Source organism: Manis pentadactyla, chromosome 16, assembly GCF_030020395.1.
Source record: "Manis pentadactyla isolate mManPen7 chromosome 16, mManPen7.hap1, whole genome shotgun sequence".
Classification (NCBI taxonomy): domain Eukaryota; kingdom Metazoa; phylum Chordata; class Mammalia; order Pholidota; family Manidae; genus Manis; species Manis pentadactyla.
Genome location: NC_080034.1, coordinates 40,417,136 through 40,436,540, shown reverse-complemented (window position 1 = coordinate 40,436,540; position 19,405 = coordinate 40,417,136). Strand labels below are relative to the sequence as shown.

At 52.6% G+C, this 19,405-nt stretch overlaps 2 protein-coding genes across 16 annotated transcripts in view; both read left to right on the top strand.

Moving 5' to 3' along the window:
- The window catches only part of SYNGAP1 (synaptic Ras GTPase activating protein 1), a 34,366-nt gene extending 18,952 nt beyond the window's left edge, over positions 1-15,414 (top strand). For 5 of the 15 annotated variants that reach the window (XM_036887091.2, XM_036887095.2, XM_057494124.1 and 2 more), the window contains 9 exons: positions 1,420-1,656; positions 1,796-1,997; positions 2,201-2,379; positions 3,053-3,094; positions 3,487-4,561; positions 4,952-5,125; positions 8,404-8,615; positions 9,687-9,777; positions 13,485-15,414. In XM_036887091.2, coding sequence (XP_036742986.1) covers positions 1,420-1,656; positions 1,796-1,997; positions 2,201-2,379; positions 3,053-3,094; positions 3,487-4,561; positions 4,952-5,125; positions 8,404-8,615; positions 9,687-9,777; positions 13,485-13,631 — 2,359 coding nt within the window. In that variant the 3' untranslated portion in view covers positions 13,632-15,414. Of the gene's footprint in view, positions 1-1,419; positions 1,657-1,795; positions 1,998-2,200; positions 2,380-3,052; positions 3,095-3,486; positions 4,562-4,951; positions 5,126-8,403; positions 8,616-9,673; positions 9,778-10,621; positions 10,702-12,717; positions 12,836-13,484 lie in introns of all 15 variants that reach the window. The other 10 variants (XR_008994412.1, XR_005025141.2, XR_005025143.2 and 7 more) reach the window with 10 other exon arrangements.
- A 106-nt stretch (positions 15,415-15,520) lies between these two features.
- Positions 15,521-19,142, top strand: ZBTB9 (zinc finger and BTB domain containing 9). Its single transcript, XM_036887117.2, has 2 exons — positions 15,521-16,491; positions 16,674-19,142. Exon 2 carries the CDS (start codon positions 16,723-16,725, stop codon positions 18,136-18,138), a length of 1,416 nt encoding a protein of 471 aa, XP_036743012.2. The 5' UTR covers positions 15,521-16,491; positions 16,674-16,722; the 3' UTR covers positions 18,139-19,142.
- The last annotated feature ends 263 nt before the right edge of the window (positions 19,143-19,405 follow it).

Sequence of the window (19,405 nt, the reverse complement as noted above, 5' to 3'; positions counted from 1 at the left end):
GACTGAGTACCAGTTGTGGGCAAAGAATTGTGTTGGGTGCATAGAGCAGACAGAGAGGAATGAGGCCTGGTCTCTGCCCGCAGAGGGCCTGCAGCAGAATCAATAGAGACAAATTAGATACAGAGAAGCCACAGAACGGTTTTGTTATGTGTTAAGTGTGTAGGGAAGGTCCCCCCAAACAAAAAGTCAGAGAAGTCAGAGATTTGATTGAGACAAACAGGAAAGGCTTTGCGGAGAAAGTACCCCCTGGGCTGGGCTTTGAAGACTGGGTCAGGTTCTGATATGTGGATATGGCAGGCAAAGAGGACATTTCAGGAGAGGGCTGTGGAGCAGACACATGCATGAAGAGGGAGAGGCCCAGGAAGTTTTGGGGAACAGCAGTTGGAAGGTTTAAAGGAGCACATGGTTTGTGAGAGCGATGGGGGAGATGTCTGCACAGGGGGGTTGGGGTTAGAATCTGGAACTCCGCAGCTGCCAGGTTAACGAGTTCAAGTTCATTGGTAGGTCATAGAATGCTGTCAGTGGTGCTGGTGCCAAGAAGTACTGTGACTGAGAAGATTAAGTGGGACTCAGGGACCAGAGTAGGGAGAATGAAATTCAGGCTGGTTGGGGGCAATTATTGACAGATCAGGCATGGGAATCAGGTCCTGAATCAGGATGGTGGCAGGAAAGCAGAAGGGGTTGTGGTAAAGACCCTCTGAGGAAAGGATCAGTAGACGTTGTCAGCCAGTTGGAAAGGAGGGGGCATATCTGTAGGAAGTTGGGGTTGACTCAAGAGGCCATTAGGCTGGTATTTGGGAGACCTGTGGCGTCATTGACAGAATCAGGAAGGTCAAGAGGAGGAGCCAGTTGGAGGTGTGTGGGCAATGGTGAGCTCTGCTTTACGCTACACCAGCCAGAGTTTAAGGTGTCAATGGGACTTTGAAGTGGAATGGGGAGGTGGGAGGAGTGAGCTCTGAGCCACTGCAGGGATTGGGGATCATGCTGGGGACACCTCCATCCCCATAGCCCTGGAATCCAGAAGAGTTGGGGGGTCCGAGCTCCCTGTACCTCAAGTGACCCTCCATCTCTCTCCCATCTCTGTCTCTCCCTGGTGTCTGTTCTTCTTCTCCTCCTCTCCTTGTCTCTCTCACATAACCCCTCTGTCTCTCAACTGCATGTCTCTCTCCCTCCCCTTCTCTCCCCCTCCATTTCTCTCTCCTGAATCTGTCTGTTCCCTCTGCCATAGCCCTCTTCTTCCAGTAGCCTCCTGTCTTCCTCCTACAGTCCCTCCCTCCCTGTATCTCTCACCTGTTTCCACACCCTCACCTCCTACCACCCCCCTCAGCATGTTCCCTGGAAGCTGAGGGTCTCTGGGGCTCAGTCCTGGTCTCTCTCTTTCTTTCTCTCTCTCTCTGTCTCCCCACCCCTTTCCCCCAGCGTGTTCCCGAGGGAGCTGAAGGAGGTGTTTGCATCTTGGCGACTGCGTTGCGCAGAGCGGGGCCGGGAGGACATCGCTGACAGACTGATTAGCGCCTCGCTCTTCCTGCGCTTCCTCTGCCCAGCCATTATGTCGCCCAGTCTCTTTGGGCTTATGCAAGAGTACCCAGATGAGCAGACCTCACGAACCCTCACCCTCATCGCCAAGGTTATCCAGAACCTGGCCAACTTTTCCAAGTGAGGGAAGCCTCAGGCAGGGGGTAGGGTGGGGCTGGGTGTGAGCCAGAAGTGGCTCCGGAGTCCCCAGAGACCCTGAGATGGGTGAGTGTGAGGCCTTCTATGTGTGTGATCTCTACCTTCTGGATGCCTTGGCCAGGTTTACCTCAAAGGAGGACTTTCTGGGATTCATGAATGAGTTTCTGGAGCTGGAGTGGGGTTCCATGCAGCAGTTCCTGTACGAGATCTCTAACTTGGACACACTGACCAACAGCAGTAGCTTTGAGGGTTACATCGACTTGGGCCGAGAGCTCTCCACACTGCATGCCCTGCTCTGGGAGGTGCTGCCCCAGCTCAGTAAGGTCAGCAAATGCCCCTTTGCTCTGTCCCCAGATGTCTCCAGAGGCTCCTGCAGCCTGAGAGACCAGCCCCTGCACAGATTTTTCTCCCCTCCCTGTTCCCAGATGTGTTTCTGCCACTCCCAGCTCAGACACACACCACCTGCACCCTCTGAGGCCCTCTCACAGGCCCACTTAGCCCCCAGGTAACAGCCTCATCCTTCCAGGAAGCCCTCCTGAAGCTGGGCCCGCTGCCCCGGCTCCTCAATGACATCAGCACGGCTCTGAGGAACCCCAACATCCAAAGGCAGCCAAGCCGTCAGAGCGAGCGGCCCCGGCCTCAGCCCATGGTGCTGCGGGGCCCATCAGCCGAGATGCAGGGCTACATGATGCGGGACCTCAACAGGTGAGCACCTGGGGCCCCCATTTCTGTACCATAGGAGCTCCTACTTTTCTGTTTCGAATCCACTTCACTGGGCTCCATGTGCATCTCCAGGGCTTGAAGAAGGGAAAAAGCTGGTTCTCAGAGACATTGGTAGGAACACAGGTCCAGTCAGTGGTTAGCTGAGAGCCTTTAAAGCCAGAGTGAGTGGAACCCCTCGAAAAGCACGGGGGCTCCTCCAGCTTCAGCTTGTTGTAAGCCGAGGGGGCTCTGATGCAGGCTCTGATTTGCTTTGTCCCTCTGCCTGCCTATGCCTGTCCCAGAGCTGAGGTTCAGCCAGGACATGTTGGATCAGCCACATAGTGTGAAAAGATTAAAATATCTCTGTACTAGTTGGTAAATAAGCACACTCTCAGCCCCCCACCACCACCCCACAGACCTCACCAAGATCCAGCAGTAGAGAAGTAACACCTAGACCCTAGAAGGGCCGCCTGAGCCATAGCATCCATTCTGATGGGTGGCACCGTGCCTCAGCTGCTCCTTGTTTTGATGACTGCCCTGCTTGTTCCTCTGCCTGTGTCTCTCCCTCCATGTCATATCATTCCACCACTCTCGCCTCTCCTTCCATTTGTCCACGCCTTCTGCCCACCTCTCCTTCCCTCTGTCTGTGCTTGTCCCTCTTCCCATCTCTCTCCAGCTCCATCGACCTTCAGTCCTTCATGGCTCGAGGCCTCAACAGGTGAGGGTCTCTCTCCTACCCGGCCCTCCTCTCCTCTCCTGTCTGCTTCCCTTCCCACACCAATGGCCTTCACCTTCCTCTCCTCTTTTCCTCCATGCACCCTCATCTCCTCCATATCTGCCCAGACCTGACCCTCATTCTTCTTCTTGCTGCTCCCACCTCCCCTCCTGTAGTCCTTACTCCCTTCCTGGAGGGGCCTTGTCCTTTCCTTTCTCCCACATATCCCCTCCCATCCTGCCTGCCTGCCCTCTCCAGAGCTGCCACTACCAGCTCTCAGCCCTTCCCCACGGGTCCCACTTCTCAGCCCAAGGCCTGTGTCAGACCACAGTAGGCTCGATTGCCTGTAGCCTTGGTCTTAATTCCTGCTTGTGTGCCCCTTTTCCCTCCCACAGCTCTATGGACATGGCTCGCCTCCCCTCCCCAACCAAGGAAAAGCCGCCCCCACCACCACCTGGTGGGGGAAAAGATCTGTTCTATGTAAGCCGCCCACCCCTGGCCCGTTCCTCGCCAGCATATTGCACGAGCAGCTCGGACATCACAGAGCCAGAGCAGAAGATGCTGAGTGTCAACAAGAGTGTCTCCATGCTGGATCTGCAGGGCGATGGGCCTGGTGGCCGGCTCAACAGCAGCAGTGTGTCCAACCTGGCAGCTGTTGGGGACCTGCTGCACTCGAGCCAGGCCTCTCTGACAGCGGCCTTGGGTCTGCGGCCTGCACCTGCTGGACGCCTCTCCCAGGGGAGTGGCTCGTCCATCACAGCAGCTGGCATGCGCCTCAGCCAGATGGGTGTCACCACGGACGGTGTGCCTGCCCAGCAACTGCGCATCCCCCTCTCCTTCCAGAACCCTCTCTTCCACATGGCTGCTGATGGGCCAGGCCCCCCAGGGGGCCACGGAGTGGGAAGTGGCCATGGCCCACCCTCCTCCCATCACCACCATCACCATCATCACCACCACCGAGGTGGAGAGCCCCCTGGGGACACCTTCGCCCCATTCCATGGCTATAGTAAGAGTGAGGACCTCTCCTCTGGGGTCCCCAAGCCCCCCGCTGCTTCCATCCTTCACAGCCACAGCTACAGTGATGAATTTGGACCCTCTGGCACTGACTTCACACGTCGGCAGCTTTCACTCCAGGACAACCTGCAGCACATGCTGTCCCCTCCCCAGATCACCATTGGTCCCCAGAGGCCTGCCCCCTCGGGGCCTGGAGGTGGGAGCGGTGGGGGGGGCAGTGGCGGGGGCAGCGGGGGCCAGCCACCTCCGTTGCAGAGGGGCAAGTCTCAACAGTTGACAGTCAGCGCTGCCCAGAAACCCAGGCCATCCAGCGGGAATCTGTTGCAGTCACCGGAGCCGAGTTACGGCCCTGCCCGTCCACGGCAGCAGAGCCTCAGCAAAGAGGGCAGCATTGGGGGCAGCGGGGGCAGCGGTGGCGGAGGGGGTGGGGGGCTCAAGCCCTCCATCACCAAGCAGGTAGGTGAGGGTGGGAGGAAGGCCAGGTGCATGGCAGGCAGGGAGGGAAGGAGGATATGGGTCAGGGAGATGGGGGTACAATAGAGTTGGTGATCTTAAGTTACTCCCAATTTTCTTTCATTAAACAAATGTGTATAGTGTGCCTGCTGTGTGCCATGTGCTTCTAGGCACTATGTATTCAGTGGAAAAACGGACAAAAACCCCTTGCCCACATGGAGCTCACATTCCAGAGGGGAGATGCGATAAGTAACATAGCATTCAAACAGTGATCAGTGCCAGAGGAGGGAAACAGGAGTAGGACTGTCATTACTTTGAGCAGTGCTCTTTCCCTCTAAATGCACCCTGCCTTCTCCCACCCTTCCTCTCTGTCCCCATCTTGCCTCATCCTAGCATTCGCAGGCACCATCTACACTGAACCCCACGATGCCAGCCTCCGAGCGGACGGTGGCCTGGGTCTCCAACATGCCTCACCTGTCGGCTGACATCGAGAGTGCCCACATCGAGCGGGAAGAGTATAAGCTCAAGGAGTACTCTAAGTCGATGGATGAAAGCCGGCTGGACAGGGTACGTCCCTGTCCTATCAGCCCCAAGCCCCCATCCACCCCTTTACCCGCAGGGAAGGCCTCTAGATACTTTTGAGGGAAACATACAGGGTCAGGTGGAAAGAAAAAAGGCTTGATCCCCTTTCTTGAGAAGCCCTCTGTCTATTAGGGGAGGCCAGATACACCCAGTCTATCGAAAAGCCTATTTCAACCCTATTTTGTGGGTTATACACATCATAGACTACCTGAGGGCAAACATGTTCTATATTAGATTTACCTCCATGTTCTTCCCCAGGGGGAACATAAGCCCTGGCTCCTGTGACTGCTGCGGGAAGGGAAAATTACTAGCAGTGTGAACTGATAAATTGGGCAGGGGCAAAGGGGTTGCAGTTGTACTTTTCAAGTGATGTCCAGCTTATCCAGTCATTGTCCCATAGGCATAGGTGACAGAGGGTCCATGTTGGAAAGTGGCGTGTATCAGCCATGTGTGGAAAGGCAATTCAGAGTCTTAGCTGGTGATAGCCTAAAGCAAAAGATAGCAAGAGCCCTGGGGCACAGATAACCTGACAGCTCTCTGGGGAAGCTGTTGCTCTAAGAACTCTGAAGAAGAGGGTGGCTGCAGGATTAGGTTATATGTAGAGAATGTGTAACTCCAACTTGGGTGACTAGAGAGAGATTTCCTAGGGGAAATCGCTTGGAGCATAGGAAAATCTTAGGACTGATTTAGGTGGACTTGGTCTAGCAAGTTCCGTGAAAAGATTAAGGATAAACTGATGACCCAAGGTAGCCATCACTGGCATTGAATTAATATCTTAACTTTGCATCTAGAATGGGGTTGGTTACTTATGTACCCTCTTCAGAGAATGAGCAAACAGTGTTTCAAATCATTTTTCTGTTCTGTGCTTCAGATGAGGAATCTTTATTTATTATCATTATTATTATTATTTTTTGGTATCATTAATCTACAATTACATGAGGAACATTATGTTTACTAGACTCCCCCCATCACCAAGTCCCTCCCACATACCCCATTACAGTCACTGTCCATCAGCATAGTAAGATGCTATAGAATCACTACTTGTTTTCTCTGTGTTGTACAGCCCTCCCTGTGCCCACCCCCTACATTATGTCTGCTAATCATAATGCCCCTTTTCCCCCCTTGTCCCTTTCCCTTTGGTAACTGTTAGTCCATTTTTGGGTTCTGTGAGTCTGCTGCTGTTTTGTTCCTTCAGTTTTTGCTTGGTTCTTATGCTCCACAGATGAGTGAAATCATTTGGCACTTGTCTTTCTCCGCTTGGCTTATTTCACTGAGAATAAAACCCTCTAGATCCAAACATGTTGTTGCAAATGGTAGGATTTGTTTTCTTCTTATGGCTGAATAATATTCCATTGTGTATATGTACCACATCTTCTTTATCCATTCATCTACTGATGGACACTTAGGTTGCTTCCATATCTTGGCTATTGTAAATAGTGCTGCAGTAAACACAGGGCTGCTTATGTCTTTTTCAAACTTGGATGCTGCATTCTTAGGGTAAATTCCTAGGAGTAGAATTCCTGGGTCAAATGGTATTTCTATTTTTCATTTTTTGAGGAACCTCCATACTGCTTTCCACAATGGTTGAACTAATTTACATTCCCACCAGCAGTGTAGGAGGGTTCCCCTTTCTCCACAACCTCACCAACATTTGTTGTTGTTTGTCTTTTGGATGGTGGCGATCCTTACTGGTGTGAGGTGATATCTCATTGTGGTTTTAATTTTCATTTCTCTGATGACAAGCGATGTGGAGCATCTTTTCATGTGTCTGTTGGCCATCTGAATTTCTTCTTTGGAGAAGTGTCTGTGCCCATTTTTTAATTGGATTATTTGCTTTTTGTTTGTTGAGGTGCGTGAGCTCTTTATATATTTTGGGTGTCAACCCTTTATCGGATCTGTCATTTATGAATATATTCTCTCATACTGTAGGATGCCTTTTTGTTCTATTGGTGGTGTCCTTTGCTGTACAGAAGCTTTTTAGTTTGATATAGTCCCACTTGTTCATTTTTGCTTTTGTTTCCCTTGCCCGGGGAGATAGGTTCATGAAGAAGTTGCTCATGTTTATGTCCAAGAGATTTTTGCCTATGTTTTTTTCTAAGAGTTTTATGGTTTCATGATTTATATTCAGGTCTTTAATCCATTTCAAATTTACTTTTGTGTATGGGGTTAGACAATGATCCAGTTTCATTCTCTTGCATGTAGCTGTCCAGTTTTGCCAACACCAGCTGTTGAAGAGGCTGTCATTTCCCCATTGTCTGTCCATGGCTCCTTTATCATATATTAGTTGACCATGTATGTTTGGGTTAATGTTTGGAGTCTCTATTCTGTTCCACTGGTCTGTGGGTCTGTTCTTGTGCCAGTACCAAATTGTCTTGATCACTGTGGCTTTGTAGTAGAGCTTGAAGTTGGGAAGCAAGATCCCCCCCACTTTATTCTTGCTTCTCGGGATTGCTTTGGCTATTCGGGTTCTTTTGTGGTTCCATAAGAATTTTAGAACTATTTGTTCCAGTTTGTTGAAGAATTGTTGAGGAAGGCTCTACACAAGTTCTGTCCTGTGGAACCTTCTGCAGTGATGGACATGTTCTCTAATCTGCACTGTCCAATGTGGTAGTCAGGCACTGGCCACATGTGGCTGGTGCAATTGAGGAATTGGGTTTTTATGGTTTTTTTTTTTACATTTTAAATAGCCACATGTGGCTAGTGGCTACCGTATTGGATAGCACAGCTGTAGACTCTAGAGCCAACAGGGCAGATAAAATGACTCTCCTTAGCCCTTCCAGCCCCAGAATTCCAGGGTCATTATCAAGCCCAGAGCCCAGAGCCCCTCTCCCCAGGACAGAGCGTTCCTCTCCATCTGGTGTCTTTTCTTCCTGTGTCTTCCCCATATGCTGCTGGGCCTGGGTTGGGGCTGAGTTACGTTAATCTTTAATTTCTGGGTTCAGTCACTCATGATGTGTCTGTGAGTCTCTCGGTTCGTGTGTGGGTCCTCATGTGTCCAGATGCCTATGCAAGGGCATGTATATACCTCTCAGGATATGGGAACCTCTGACCTTGCTCAATTTTGAGGGAGTCTCAGCTCCACGGAAGGGCCTTCTCAAAAGCCAGTGTGTGTGTATGATCACCAGGCAGGGAAAAGGCTGGAGAAGGTGGACGGGATATCTCTCACCATGTAGTGACTGTGCCTGGTAGGCAGGGATGAAGCCTAGGGTGGTGGGATCCGGGCAGCCACCCTCACAGTGCGGGGTCGTGTGCCCGGCGGGCAGGTGAAGGAGTACGAGGAGGAGATCCACTCACTGAAGGAGCGGCTGCACATGTCCAACCGGAAGTTGGAAGAATATGAGCGGAGGCTCCTGTCCCAGGAAGAGCAGACCAGCAAAATCCTAATGCAGTATCAGGCTCGACTCGAACAGAGTGAGAAGAGGCTAAGGCAGCAGCAGGTGGAGAAGGATTCACAGATCAAGAGCATCATTGGCAGGTGAGGGGCGGCCCGGGGAGGGGGATCAAGGAAGAGCCTGAGGCTGAAGAGAGCCAGTGAGCTTCCCCACCAGCCCCACCACCCATCCCTCATACAGAAAACCCACTGCACTAGTCCACATCACCAGATGGGGAGAGACCTCTTGCTTAGTGCATTCAATGTCCCTTTACTAAACCCTGATAGAATAACTTCTGGAGCCCTTAGAAAATGTTACTGCCTAACCATCATTATGTGTCTGGACCCAGCCTAGGCTGGGACTCTCCACTGTTTATTCTCATCCCACCCTGTGATGTTCTCCCCAAACCTAGGCATGGATCCCTAGCCAGAGAACCCCTAACAATCCCCTTCCTAGGCAGACCTTCCCTCTCCAGCCAAGGAAAGGTGTTTATTAGAAAACAATTGACCCACAATTTAGCTCGTGTACATTTTCAACTGTGCTACCAAGTGCTGGGTTCCAAAAAAGGAGCCTCGGCAATCCTGAGAATTGGGTGGGTCTCCGGGCCCCACTCAAGCCAGAGCCAGCTCCATATTAATCCATTCTAGTGTATTTTTTAGTAAGATTAATTAGAAGAAAAAGGCTTAACTTAGGACTTTTCTTTGAAAACACTGCTCTTATTGATATCTTTGATGAGAAGTTCCCTTAAGAGTGTCCATCAAAGGCAGGGAGATGGTGATTGTAGTGACCGTAGAGACTCCTCTTGGGCTAGAGGTACCTGAGGGGCTGCCCCGGTGACGGCCTCGTCTCGGTGAGGTGGAATGGGGGAACGTGGGTCCAGAGGCTCTGTGGGAGGACATTGTGATGACTAAGCGGCTGGAGGGCTGGCGGTGTCTGGGTGGAAGAGCTCCTTGAGGCCCAGAAAGCTGTTCTTAGCAGGCGGAAGTGAGGGTCCCTGAGTGGAAAGGGAATACAGGGAGTCTTTGGGTCATAACAATGGAGAGTTTCTGAGGACAGGGGAGAAGGATGCCTGAGGCTTTTTCCAGAGAGCTGCAAGGATCTCCAGGATCAGGAGTGTCACAGGCAGGCTCCAAGCCCGTGCCCGCCACTAACCCCACTGAAGCCCGTCCCTTCAGGCTGATGCTGGTGGAGGAGGAGCTGCGCCGGGACCACCCCGCCATGGTTGAGCCGCTGCCTGAACCCAAGAAGAGGCTGCTCGACGCTCAGGTGGAAATTACAATGTCATTTATCTTCTCCGTGTCCCATCCCCATCCATCCCACTGTCCTTTGTGCACTCACTGCACCAGCCACCCCAGCCCCATCGCCATCTGTCTCTCCCACTGTCCTCTGTCCACTGGCTGCTCCTGGCAGCCCCGCAGTGGCCCCATCTTCATCCCATCGTCTGTGCCTTCGTCAGTCCTGGCAGTGTCGGCCCTACCCCCTGTGCCTTCCCAGCCTGTCTTTCCCACTCCTGTCTGCGACTCGGGACCTCTCCCAGAACCTCAAGTTCTATGCCCCCAGACCTCACCCAGTTCCTAGCACCCCTGCTCCTTCTGTGCCTGCCCCTATTCAAGTCAGGGAGTTTAAGCTTTCTCTGGGCTTTTCTTGGTCCAGAAGGACTAGAGGCTGCAGCTTGCTAGACTAGAGCGCAGGACAGTGTGAGTTCTGGTTTCCCAGGCTCTGGATGGTGCCCTGGGGACTTAGGGCCCCATCACCTCTGTTCTCTTGGCTGCCCAGTTTCCCTGACTCCTTGGCAGCTCGAGCATAGCTTCCTCTTCCTAACTCTTTAGATCTCGAAGGTCTCCCCAGCTCATTGTCTAAGTCCAGCCTCCTTTGGCCTGTCTCTCCCTCTGGTCCTCACACCTGGCCAACTTTCCAGCTCCCTGCAGTCCTCCCTCTTTTCTCATTAGCCAGCTTTTAGGACCTCCCTCCTGCACCTGTATCCCTTGCTATCCCCAAATTCTGATCACTTTCCCACCCATGCTTCTCCTTCCTCTGCTCTGACCGCCAGGCTCCCCTACTGCCACCACCAAGGCTCCTGACCCCATGACCCCACTCTCTCCCCCTGCAGCTCCTCATCAGGTAATTCTCCTGGTTCCGCTTTGACCACGGGTGGAGGACACAGGGGGAGGTGACTCCGGACCACTGCAGGTTGGTCGTGAAGCCCACTCCCCTCCGACTCTCCAGAGCCTCTCCCCCCTCTGGCTGCTGCCCTCCACATCCAAGAACCTCCTCATGCCCTACCCTACCAACACCTCCTGCACAGACCCATCTCCCAGAGCACTGCCCAAAGAGAGCACTTCCTGCCACCTCTGGAACTGTCCAGTGGTGCCCTACCAATACCACACATTTGACCCTAGGCAGGCCCAGCACATTCCTTCCTACAAAACCCACCCCCAACCTCCTCCTGACTCTCAGTCCTCTTCCCCTACCTCTCCAGTGTCTGTCTGTCACCCCTCATTTCACCAAAGCGTCCTTGGGGGTTGGGGCATTGGGGATGGTATCTGCTAAAGAGGTGGTGGGGTGATGGGTTGGGGGTCCCTGGCTAGAGGGGCTGTGTTGACTGCGGCAGGTAGGTTGGGGTTTCCTCTTCCTTTCCTAACTTGGTTCTCTACCCCTCCTTCCTTCTACCTCTCACCTGTTTCTCTCTCTTCCTCCTTTCTTACACCTGTGAGATAGAAGGCATCTGGGGCTCCTGTTTGGCACAACTGGGTAGGATGAATTAGGAGTTAGTAGTTAATTCGGGGAGACTGTGGGAGACCCTGAAAAGTTTGCTGTTCAGATGTCAGGCAGTAGGCAGGGTGAGTGGAGCAAGGAGAAGGAACAAGAAAGGAGCCGTGACAGGTGTTAGGACGTGGACTGGCCCATGTGGCCTGGGAGTTGGAAGTGGGGTGAGACGTCTTCCTAGATACGAGATCATGGACTCAGTAGCCATGTTGATTCCCAAGCAGAGATGCCAGGAACAGCATGCTAAATAGGCTCTATTCTTGTCAGAGCTCACATCCTGGGGTTGCTAATGCCACTCACTCCCTTTCTCCCACTGCCACCGGGTGGCCTTGCCAGACACATAATCCTACCTAAAAAGCCAGTAAATGGAAACCTGTCACCACTGACATTATTTCTGAGATGCTTTCTTTTCTGCAGGGCTTGATCTGCAGTGGCCAGTGGCTCCTCACACTGTAATTTTAACTCTCTGCCTGCCCAGCCTCTCTGTCAAAGTGGTTAGTGATCTGTAAACAGATGTTAAAAGGCACCAGGGGACCTCACCATTTAAAGGACTCCTGCAGTGATTTCTTTTGTAAACTGAATAATGGCACCCTAATTTATCTACTTTCTAAATTTGGGCCCATGGGGGTGTAGGGGGCATGCCTATGTGCTATTGCCAGCAGACAAGCAGAGGGAAGCGAATCTGAGGCTCCCTTCCCCTGCTCTCCTACCATACTCAGGATCCCCTACCATACGTAATTTCCTTTCTTGCTGACTTGTGGAAAGTGTGAGAAGCTCAGAAAGCTAAGAGAGCAGCTTTTGCTTAAGGCTGGGGTTTTTGTGACCTTCTAAGAGGTGAGCTATTTGATTTGGAAGGGAGAGGTGATCTGGGAGCCTCTACTAGGGATGTTTTTGTATCCTTCAGAGATATGGTCAGACATAATGAGGTTGCCAGGCCTAAATGCCCTGTGGCCTGGGGAATACTTGGGATACTTTTTCTAAACCACTTGGGGGTATTAGTCCCTCTGCAAGTCAGCCATTAATTTAAACACTAATTTTGTGCCTCTGTTTTAAAAAGCCAAGTGAACGACCGGAAGTATAGCACAGATGCCTTTCTTTTTCTCTCCCAGCAGAGGAACAGAAGCCAGAGCTGAGGGCAGGAGCCAGGAGTTGGTCCAGGAGCGGGAGGAGGTGATAGAATAGGACTGGGGGTGGGAGTAGGATCTGGTACCCCCCATCCTCTAACTGGGAGCCCAGGGAGAGAGATTGAAAGGATCGTGGGGGTGGAAAGGAATGAAGTGTTTCTGCTTCCCTGCTTCCTGGGGAGGCAGAGATTGGGCATGCTGTGTCTCTGCAGAAGCTCCTAGTTGGGTCTGCTTGTTAGCATGAGAGGGAGGCAGCCCGCCCTCGTGCTCTGACCTTCCCACATCACTTCCCTGAATCCCCTTCCTTTCCCCCCAGTACAGTTAAACCTCTCTAATTTGGAATGTTATCTTTGAGAAGATGGCCACTCTGAATAAGTGACAAAACTGAATGACAGTGTCTATTTAATGAAATGTATGTCTTCAAAATATATACAGTAAGTAGAACTTGATAAACAAGGCTTTTCCTCTCAAGGCCCTCAGGGAGCATGCGTAATGAATAGATAGGATTGAAAAGTCTGTTTCCTGGTACCCTCCTACGGACGCATTCCACTATTAATGTGCTTAGCACACCCTTTCTTCATAGATAAAGGAAAACTCAAGCCCAGTTCTTGTGCAAATTATGAAAAAAGTCCAAATCATGGGGGTTTGGATTAATGAGGTTTTGCTGTACTGCCTCCCCTTTTTCCCTCCACACAAAGTTCCTACCTTGGATTAGGGGTGGGCTGGGAGGGTGTTCTAAAAGGAGGGTGGTGGGCTGGGCAGAGGAAGATACAAGGGTTAGGTTGGGGGTGAGGTAGGAACTTATTTCTTTTGAGCTGGTTTCCTGGTGTGACTCCCTGGGTTGAAGGCCCCTGTTAGGAGTCTGGGGAGATTCTGTCCTCCCTGATCCCAGAAGAGGTAACTTCTACTGCAGGTGAGAAAATGAATAGGAGGATGGTGGGGTGGGGTGTTGTCCTGGGGGGAGGGGGAGGACATGGTTTACTGAGTGGGTTGGTTGTGGGGGAGGCCACCACTAGGGGTCTGGCACCCAGGCCCCGCGAAGCGTCTCAATAAGTCCGCGCTCTCCTTTTCGGTGTCTTGCAGGAGAGGCAGCTTCCCGCCTTGGGTCCAACAAACCCGCGTGTGACGCTGGCCCCGCCTTGGAACGGCCTGGCCCCCCCAGCCCCGCCCCCCCCACCCCGGCTGCAGATCACCGAGAACGGCGAGTTCCGAAACACCGCAGACCACTAGCCCACCCAGCATCACAGACTTTCTTCTCCCTCCCCGTGCACCCCACACTGGAACAGCACCAGCCACCAGGACTGGACATCGCTGAGGGACAGCGGGATTGCCTCCCTGAATGCCTCCTTGGGGGACACCAATCCCCCCTCCCTTAGCTTAGGGAGAGCGGTGACCCTTAGCTGCCCCCTTCCCCTTGCTATTGGGGTGCTGCCAACTGTGACCCCCAGGGACCCTTGCCCCAGGACACCACCTACCCCATACAGACCCCTTCACTCCGGGGTGCTATCCCCATCCTCTGCCTCATTGTTCCCCTGAGCACTGGGGGACAGACCCTTGCCCCCACCCTGGGGGTGTGGCACCTCCAAACTTTCAACTTCAGGGTGATTTTTTAGCAGTAACCAGAGCTGACAATCTAACTCCCCTCCACCGCCCCATTTTGGCCTCCCCTGTCCCCCTTGTTATGGGGAGGGGACCCCAGGTGAGGGGGCCCTATTACCCCTTGATTTCTCAGGAGCGTCTGGGGGGGCTCAGCACGCACAAACCCCTTCTCCTTCTATCACTCTTAAATTTACTCCCTCCCCACCTAGAACCCAGATGGGGTGGAGGGGCCACCGGGGCAGGGAGGGGGCGGCAAGGGGGGAATGGGAGTTGTCTCCCCTTCCCCCCACACCTGATCTGCTCTTGGCTGGTCCCAGAGCGGGGTGAGGGGGCTCATGCCCCCCCCTCCCCCAGTGTGTTGGGTGGGGTGGAATTGAGGTTAGGGTGAGGGGTTAGGGTTTAGGAGGGTGTGTATGTTGGGGAGGACAGACTAGTTGATCTGTCCTACCCTGACACACACAGTCCCCTCTGATCCTTCCCTCTCTCTTCTTGTCTCTTCTTGGTCTCTGCTCCCAGGGGGAGGAGGGAACTTACTCTAGGAAAAGCCATGTCTCTCTCCCCCAGGGTGGGGGGACCTGTGTTGGAGGAGGGGTGTTGGAGGCCCCCTTCCACGACTCTGTCCCCCACGGGAGGTAGGACAGGGCTGGGCTTCCCTCTCATCCTCCCCCCTACCCAATCTCCCTCTACCTACCTCCCTCCCTCCCTCCCGCCAGCTCCACAATTTTTCGGTGTTTCTCTGTACATAGCTCTCTGGCGGGATAGGGGAGGTAGGAATGGATGGGGTTTGGGGTGGGTAGGTCATGGGAGGGGAGAAGCCCCTCCTTAGCACCCCCTCTTCCCTGACTGCTGTCCCCTACCCAGCCTTGCCCCTCATTCCTTCTTGCGTTTGGTATTGAGACTCTTCCCAGACTCCTCCCTTTCTTTTGTATGGACAGTTCCCATTCAGTTCCACCCCCCTACACACATTCACCCAGCCGGGGCCAAATTTATACTTATATAAAAGTTGTAAATATGTGAAATTTTATCCCTGTGCCCTTTCCTTGCTTTCCTGACCTCAGACCCTACCCCGGGACCCCCTTTCCTCCTCTCTTCTTCGGCTGTTGTAATTATCTGGGGTTTGTACTGTACATATCTGGGATGTGTGTGTGGGGGCTGGGGGCAGCCCCTCTGTACAGAGCTTCCTGGCCCCCTACCCCCCACGCTTCCCTCCACCTGCCACCCTAAGGGTAGAGAGATGCTCTTTCTACCTATTTTATTTTGTTTTCTCGTTCTTCCTCCCCTCCCTAACCCACATCCAGCCTTCTCTATTCCCCACCACTGTACCTCTTCTCCACTCCCAGCCCCATTTCCTTTTTTTCTGGAGTGTGTGGTGAAACAGAAAAATCATGTTTAATAAACGGAGATTGTTCTTTTATTGCTGTGCTGACTTTCCTAAGCTGGGACGCCCATTCTGACCAGGAGGGTGATAGGATCTGCTTCTTGAAAGGAAGCTGACAGCTTGGGAGAGACTCTATATCCATCCCTGTGCAATACCGTACTTTGCCCTAGAATATCACTCTCCCACCCAGCCAGGAGATTTATTGTTTTGTTGCAGGGAGTTTGCACTTGACACACTTACCCAGTCTAGCTCTCCCTCGCCACTGCTCCACTTAACCAGGAGTGAAGCCAAGGAACAGCAGCATTATCTGATAAAATATTCCAAGTTTATTTCTACATACCTTTGTTTTAAAAAATTACCTCGAAAATAAGGCTTGTTTGTTGAGTCGCTGGTTAAAATGATCCCGTTTGGAATGGGGGAAAGAACTTTTTTCTGGGTTCCAAATCCCAGGTTCCACCTACCAGCTTCGGTTCCCCCCGAGGAAACCGATGATAGTGACACCTACGTCGCAGGCAGGACACGAGGTGCCGTGACCGTGCCTAGCTCACACAGTCGGTCCCCACTTAATCTCACCACCCACCGAGGGGGTGGGGAGGGCGCTACATTTAATCACCGGTCACCCCTCTGTCCCAGCTATGCACTCTGGAGGCCCAGCTCCATTCTTCCCGCACAGGTGCCCGGCCAACCCACGCTACTCTGAGCTGGGGACCAGCAGCAACTCGCCAACCGGCACGGCCTTTTTTCCGACGCAACAAATAAACACGAGGCTTGTAGGCTGCTGCCCTCCGATTGGCTGCAGCCCTGGCCCAGCCCACCGCTCCCGGCGCCCGCGTCCGGCGGGCTGGAGGAGGCTTCCGGTCCAGGAAGGCTGGGTGGCTGCGGAGGCGCTCCGAGGGCGGTGCCGCTGGAGTACCGGCGGGGGCGTGGCGGCACGAAGGGCCGCCCGGCTGGCACACGAGGTCTCCCAGTGGCCGCGGCTTCCCGGGAGCTGGGCTCGGTGGACATCGTGAGGAGGAGCCGAGCGGCAGGCAGGAGCCACCCTGGGCCGACGAGGTCAGGCTTGTGGCTGAAGGATCTCCTCATCTTCCACAGGCCCTGGAAGTTCAAACCCCGGTTGGTGTTTTGTTGTGGTAGTGTTTTGTTTTCTCGGTGGGGGAGTGCGCGGGACGGATCTGCAGAAGCCAACACTAATGGAAGTTTTCCACATGTTGGGGGATAGGGGAGGCGGGTGATGTTCGAAGAGACATGGTTCCTTTACCCAGCACTTCTGTGACCGCCGTCTCTCACTTCCACAGCCTTCATCCCGCGTGGGGTCTACTCCCAGCCTCTCATCTCCTGGAAGCCATGGAAACCTCCATGCCTTTGCCTCCAGTACCTCCCTCCCCAATCTGCAACCCAGCCCCACGGACAATCCAGATTGAGTTCCCTCAACATAGCTCATTGCTGCTGGAAGCTCTGAACCGCCACAGGCTAGAGGGAAAGTTCTGTGATGTATCCCTCCTAGTGCAAGGCCGGGAGCTCAGGGCTCACAAAGCAGTGTTGGCTGCTGCCTCTCCTTACTTCCATGACAAACTTCTTCTGGGGGATGCGCCTCGTCTCACTCTGCCCAGCGTCATTGAAGCCGATGCCTTCGAGGGGCTGCTCCAGCTCATTTATTCAGGGCGCCTCCGCCTTCCTCTGGATGCTCTCCCTGCCCACCTCCTTGTAGCCAGTGGCCTCCAAATGTGGCAAGTGGTAGATCAGTGCTCAGAGATTCTTAGGGAACTGGAAACCTCAGGTGGTGGAATTTCAACCCGTGGAACAAACCCTTACCACACACTTCTTTCCACCACATCCTCTCCAGGAGGATGGTGCATTCGCTCTTCCCCTTTCCAGACCCCAGTGCAGTCTTCCGCCTCTACTGAGAGCCCTGTTGTAGGAGAGGGGAGTGAACTGGGAGATGTGTTACAGATTCAAGTTGAAGAAGAAGAGGAAGAGGAAGAAGAAGAAGATGAGGAGGAGGAGGAGGACCAGGGGTCAGCAGCACCCTCTCATACTCCTCAACCTCAGAGAGTATCAGGCGTTTTTCCCCGCTCTCATGGATCACACCCACCTCCCATATCCACTACTCCCCGCAGGCTTCCAGAGGGTGAGAGTACGCCACTTGAGCCTCCTGTCCCTCATACTCCTCTCCCCTCTAAAATCTTCTACATCAAGCAGGAACCCTTTGAGCCTAAAGAGGAGACATCAGTAGGTGGAGCTCAGTCTGGAGGAGCAAAGGAGGAGACCAAAATGTTTCCTGGAGAGGATACTGAAGGGAATGGAGAGTTAGGGTTCTTGCTGCCCTCAGGAGCAGGGATAACATCTGGAGGAGGTGGTCCATCCTGGAAGCCCGTGGATCTTCATGGAAATGAAATCCTGTCAGGGGGTGGGGGACCTGGGGGAGCAGGGCAGGCTGTGCATGGGCCTGTGAAGCTAGGTGGGGCACCCCCTGCAGATGGAAAACGCTTTGGTTGCTTGTGTGGGAAGCGGTTTGCAGTGAAACCAAAGCGTGACCGGCACATAATGCTGACCTTCAGCCTTCGGCCCTTTGGCTGTGGCATCTGCAACAAGCGCTTCAAGCTGAAGCACCATCTGACAGAACATATGAAGACCCATGCTGGAGCCCTGCATGCCTGTCCCCACTGTGGCCGTCGGTTCCGAGTCCATGCCTGTTTCCTTCGCCACCGGGATCTATGCAAAGGCCAGGGCTGGGCCACTGCTCACTGGACTTACAAGTGACTGCTGAGGCTGTACACTAACTTCAAGGACAAGAGCCACTACTGCTGATGGATACTTACCCCTCCCTACCATGGCACCCCAATGCTGGGTCATGTAATCATGCCAAGAGGATATGTTATGGACTACTTGTTCCTGGGTGTGGACCTCAACCCAGATTTGGAAACTCGAGATTTCTTATCTCACCCCAGGTTTTTGCCAACTACCCTACAGAAAAGTGATTTATAGGCCATACGTAAATTGATCACTTAGCCATAAGAGACATTTTCATATGGGAAACCAGAGTTCAAGTTAGAAGTTTATTTGATGAGAAAAGAGAGCAAAAAGACATAAAGATAAGTGTTCCATTTGTCTCCATGAGGAGTTAAAGGAGCTGGTCTCCATTTAGGGATATGTTTGATTTAGAGTTCTAGTAATTCAGATACTAAACTCTGAGCTCTCCTCTCCCATCATTGCTGAAATTATATGAGAAGAGTTCTTTTTATGTACTTCTGTTATATCTTTCCAGAAGCCTCTCAGATCATAACTTGCTTTCTCACCAGGAGATAGGTTCCCACACCTTTATTTTTTATGCTATAGTTGAGCACTTTAATAAACTGAGCATTCCATTTATCATCCCTAGAACCCTCTTTAACAGAGGGTATTCCTTCAACAACCTGTGCCTCTTTATCTGCTTTTGACCACCACTGATCACTTATATATTGATCACAGTGACTGCAATGTGACGAGTAAACTCAGGAGATGGCCACTGACTGAAAATGTTCTCAGGGTAGCACCACTGCTCTGAACAAGTGACTATGGTCAAGAGGATCTCAGGGCTGAGCCAGCATATGCTGAAGGCTAGAGGGTAACTTCACAGTGGGACCATATCCCCACTCTCCATCCCATCCACACATGACAGCCTCTTGGTTGAGAGGTAGATGGGTAGACAGATTTTGGAATGAGGAGATTGTCACAGGTGATTTAATTTCTTCAAATAAACCTTGCCTTGATATCTAAGCTAACAATGGGCTGGAATGAGTAATTTATGTGGGAGAGACAACTTGAGAACAGTTGCAAAGACTTGGATGTGTTCCTTATGCTTCTGGGTTATATTGATGGGGATGGTTTCATAATGTTGAAGAGAGAACTGTCCTGGACTTCAGTGGGCCAGATTCTTGGCCCTGACCTGCCACTGAATAACCTCTGGTAAGTTACCTTATCTTTCAGAGTCTGAACTACTACCTCTGTTTTTTGTCATTGTTGGGGTGGCATTTATCTCCTAACTACT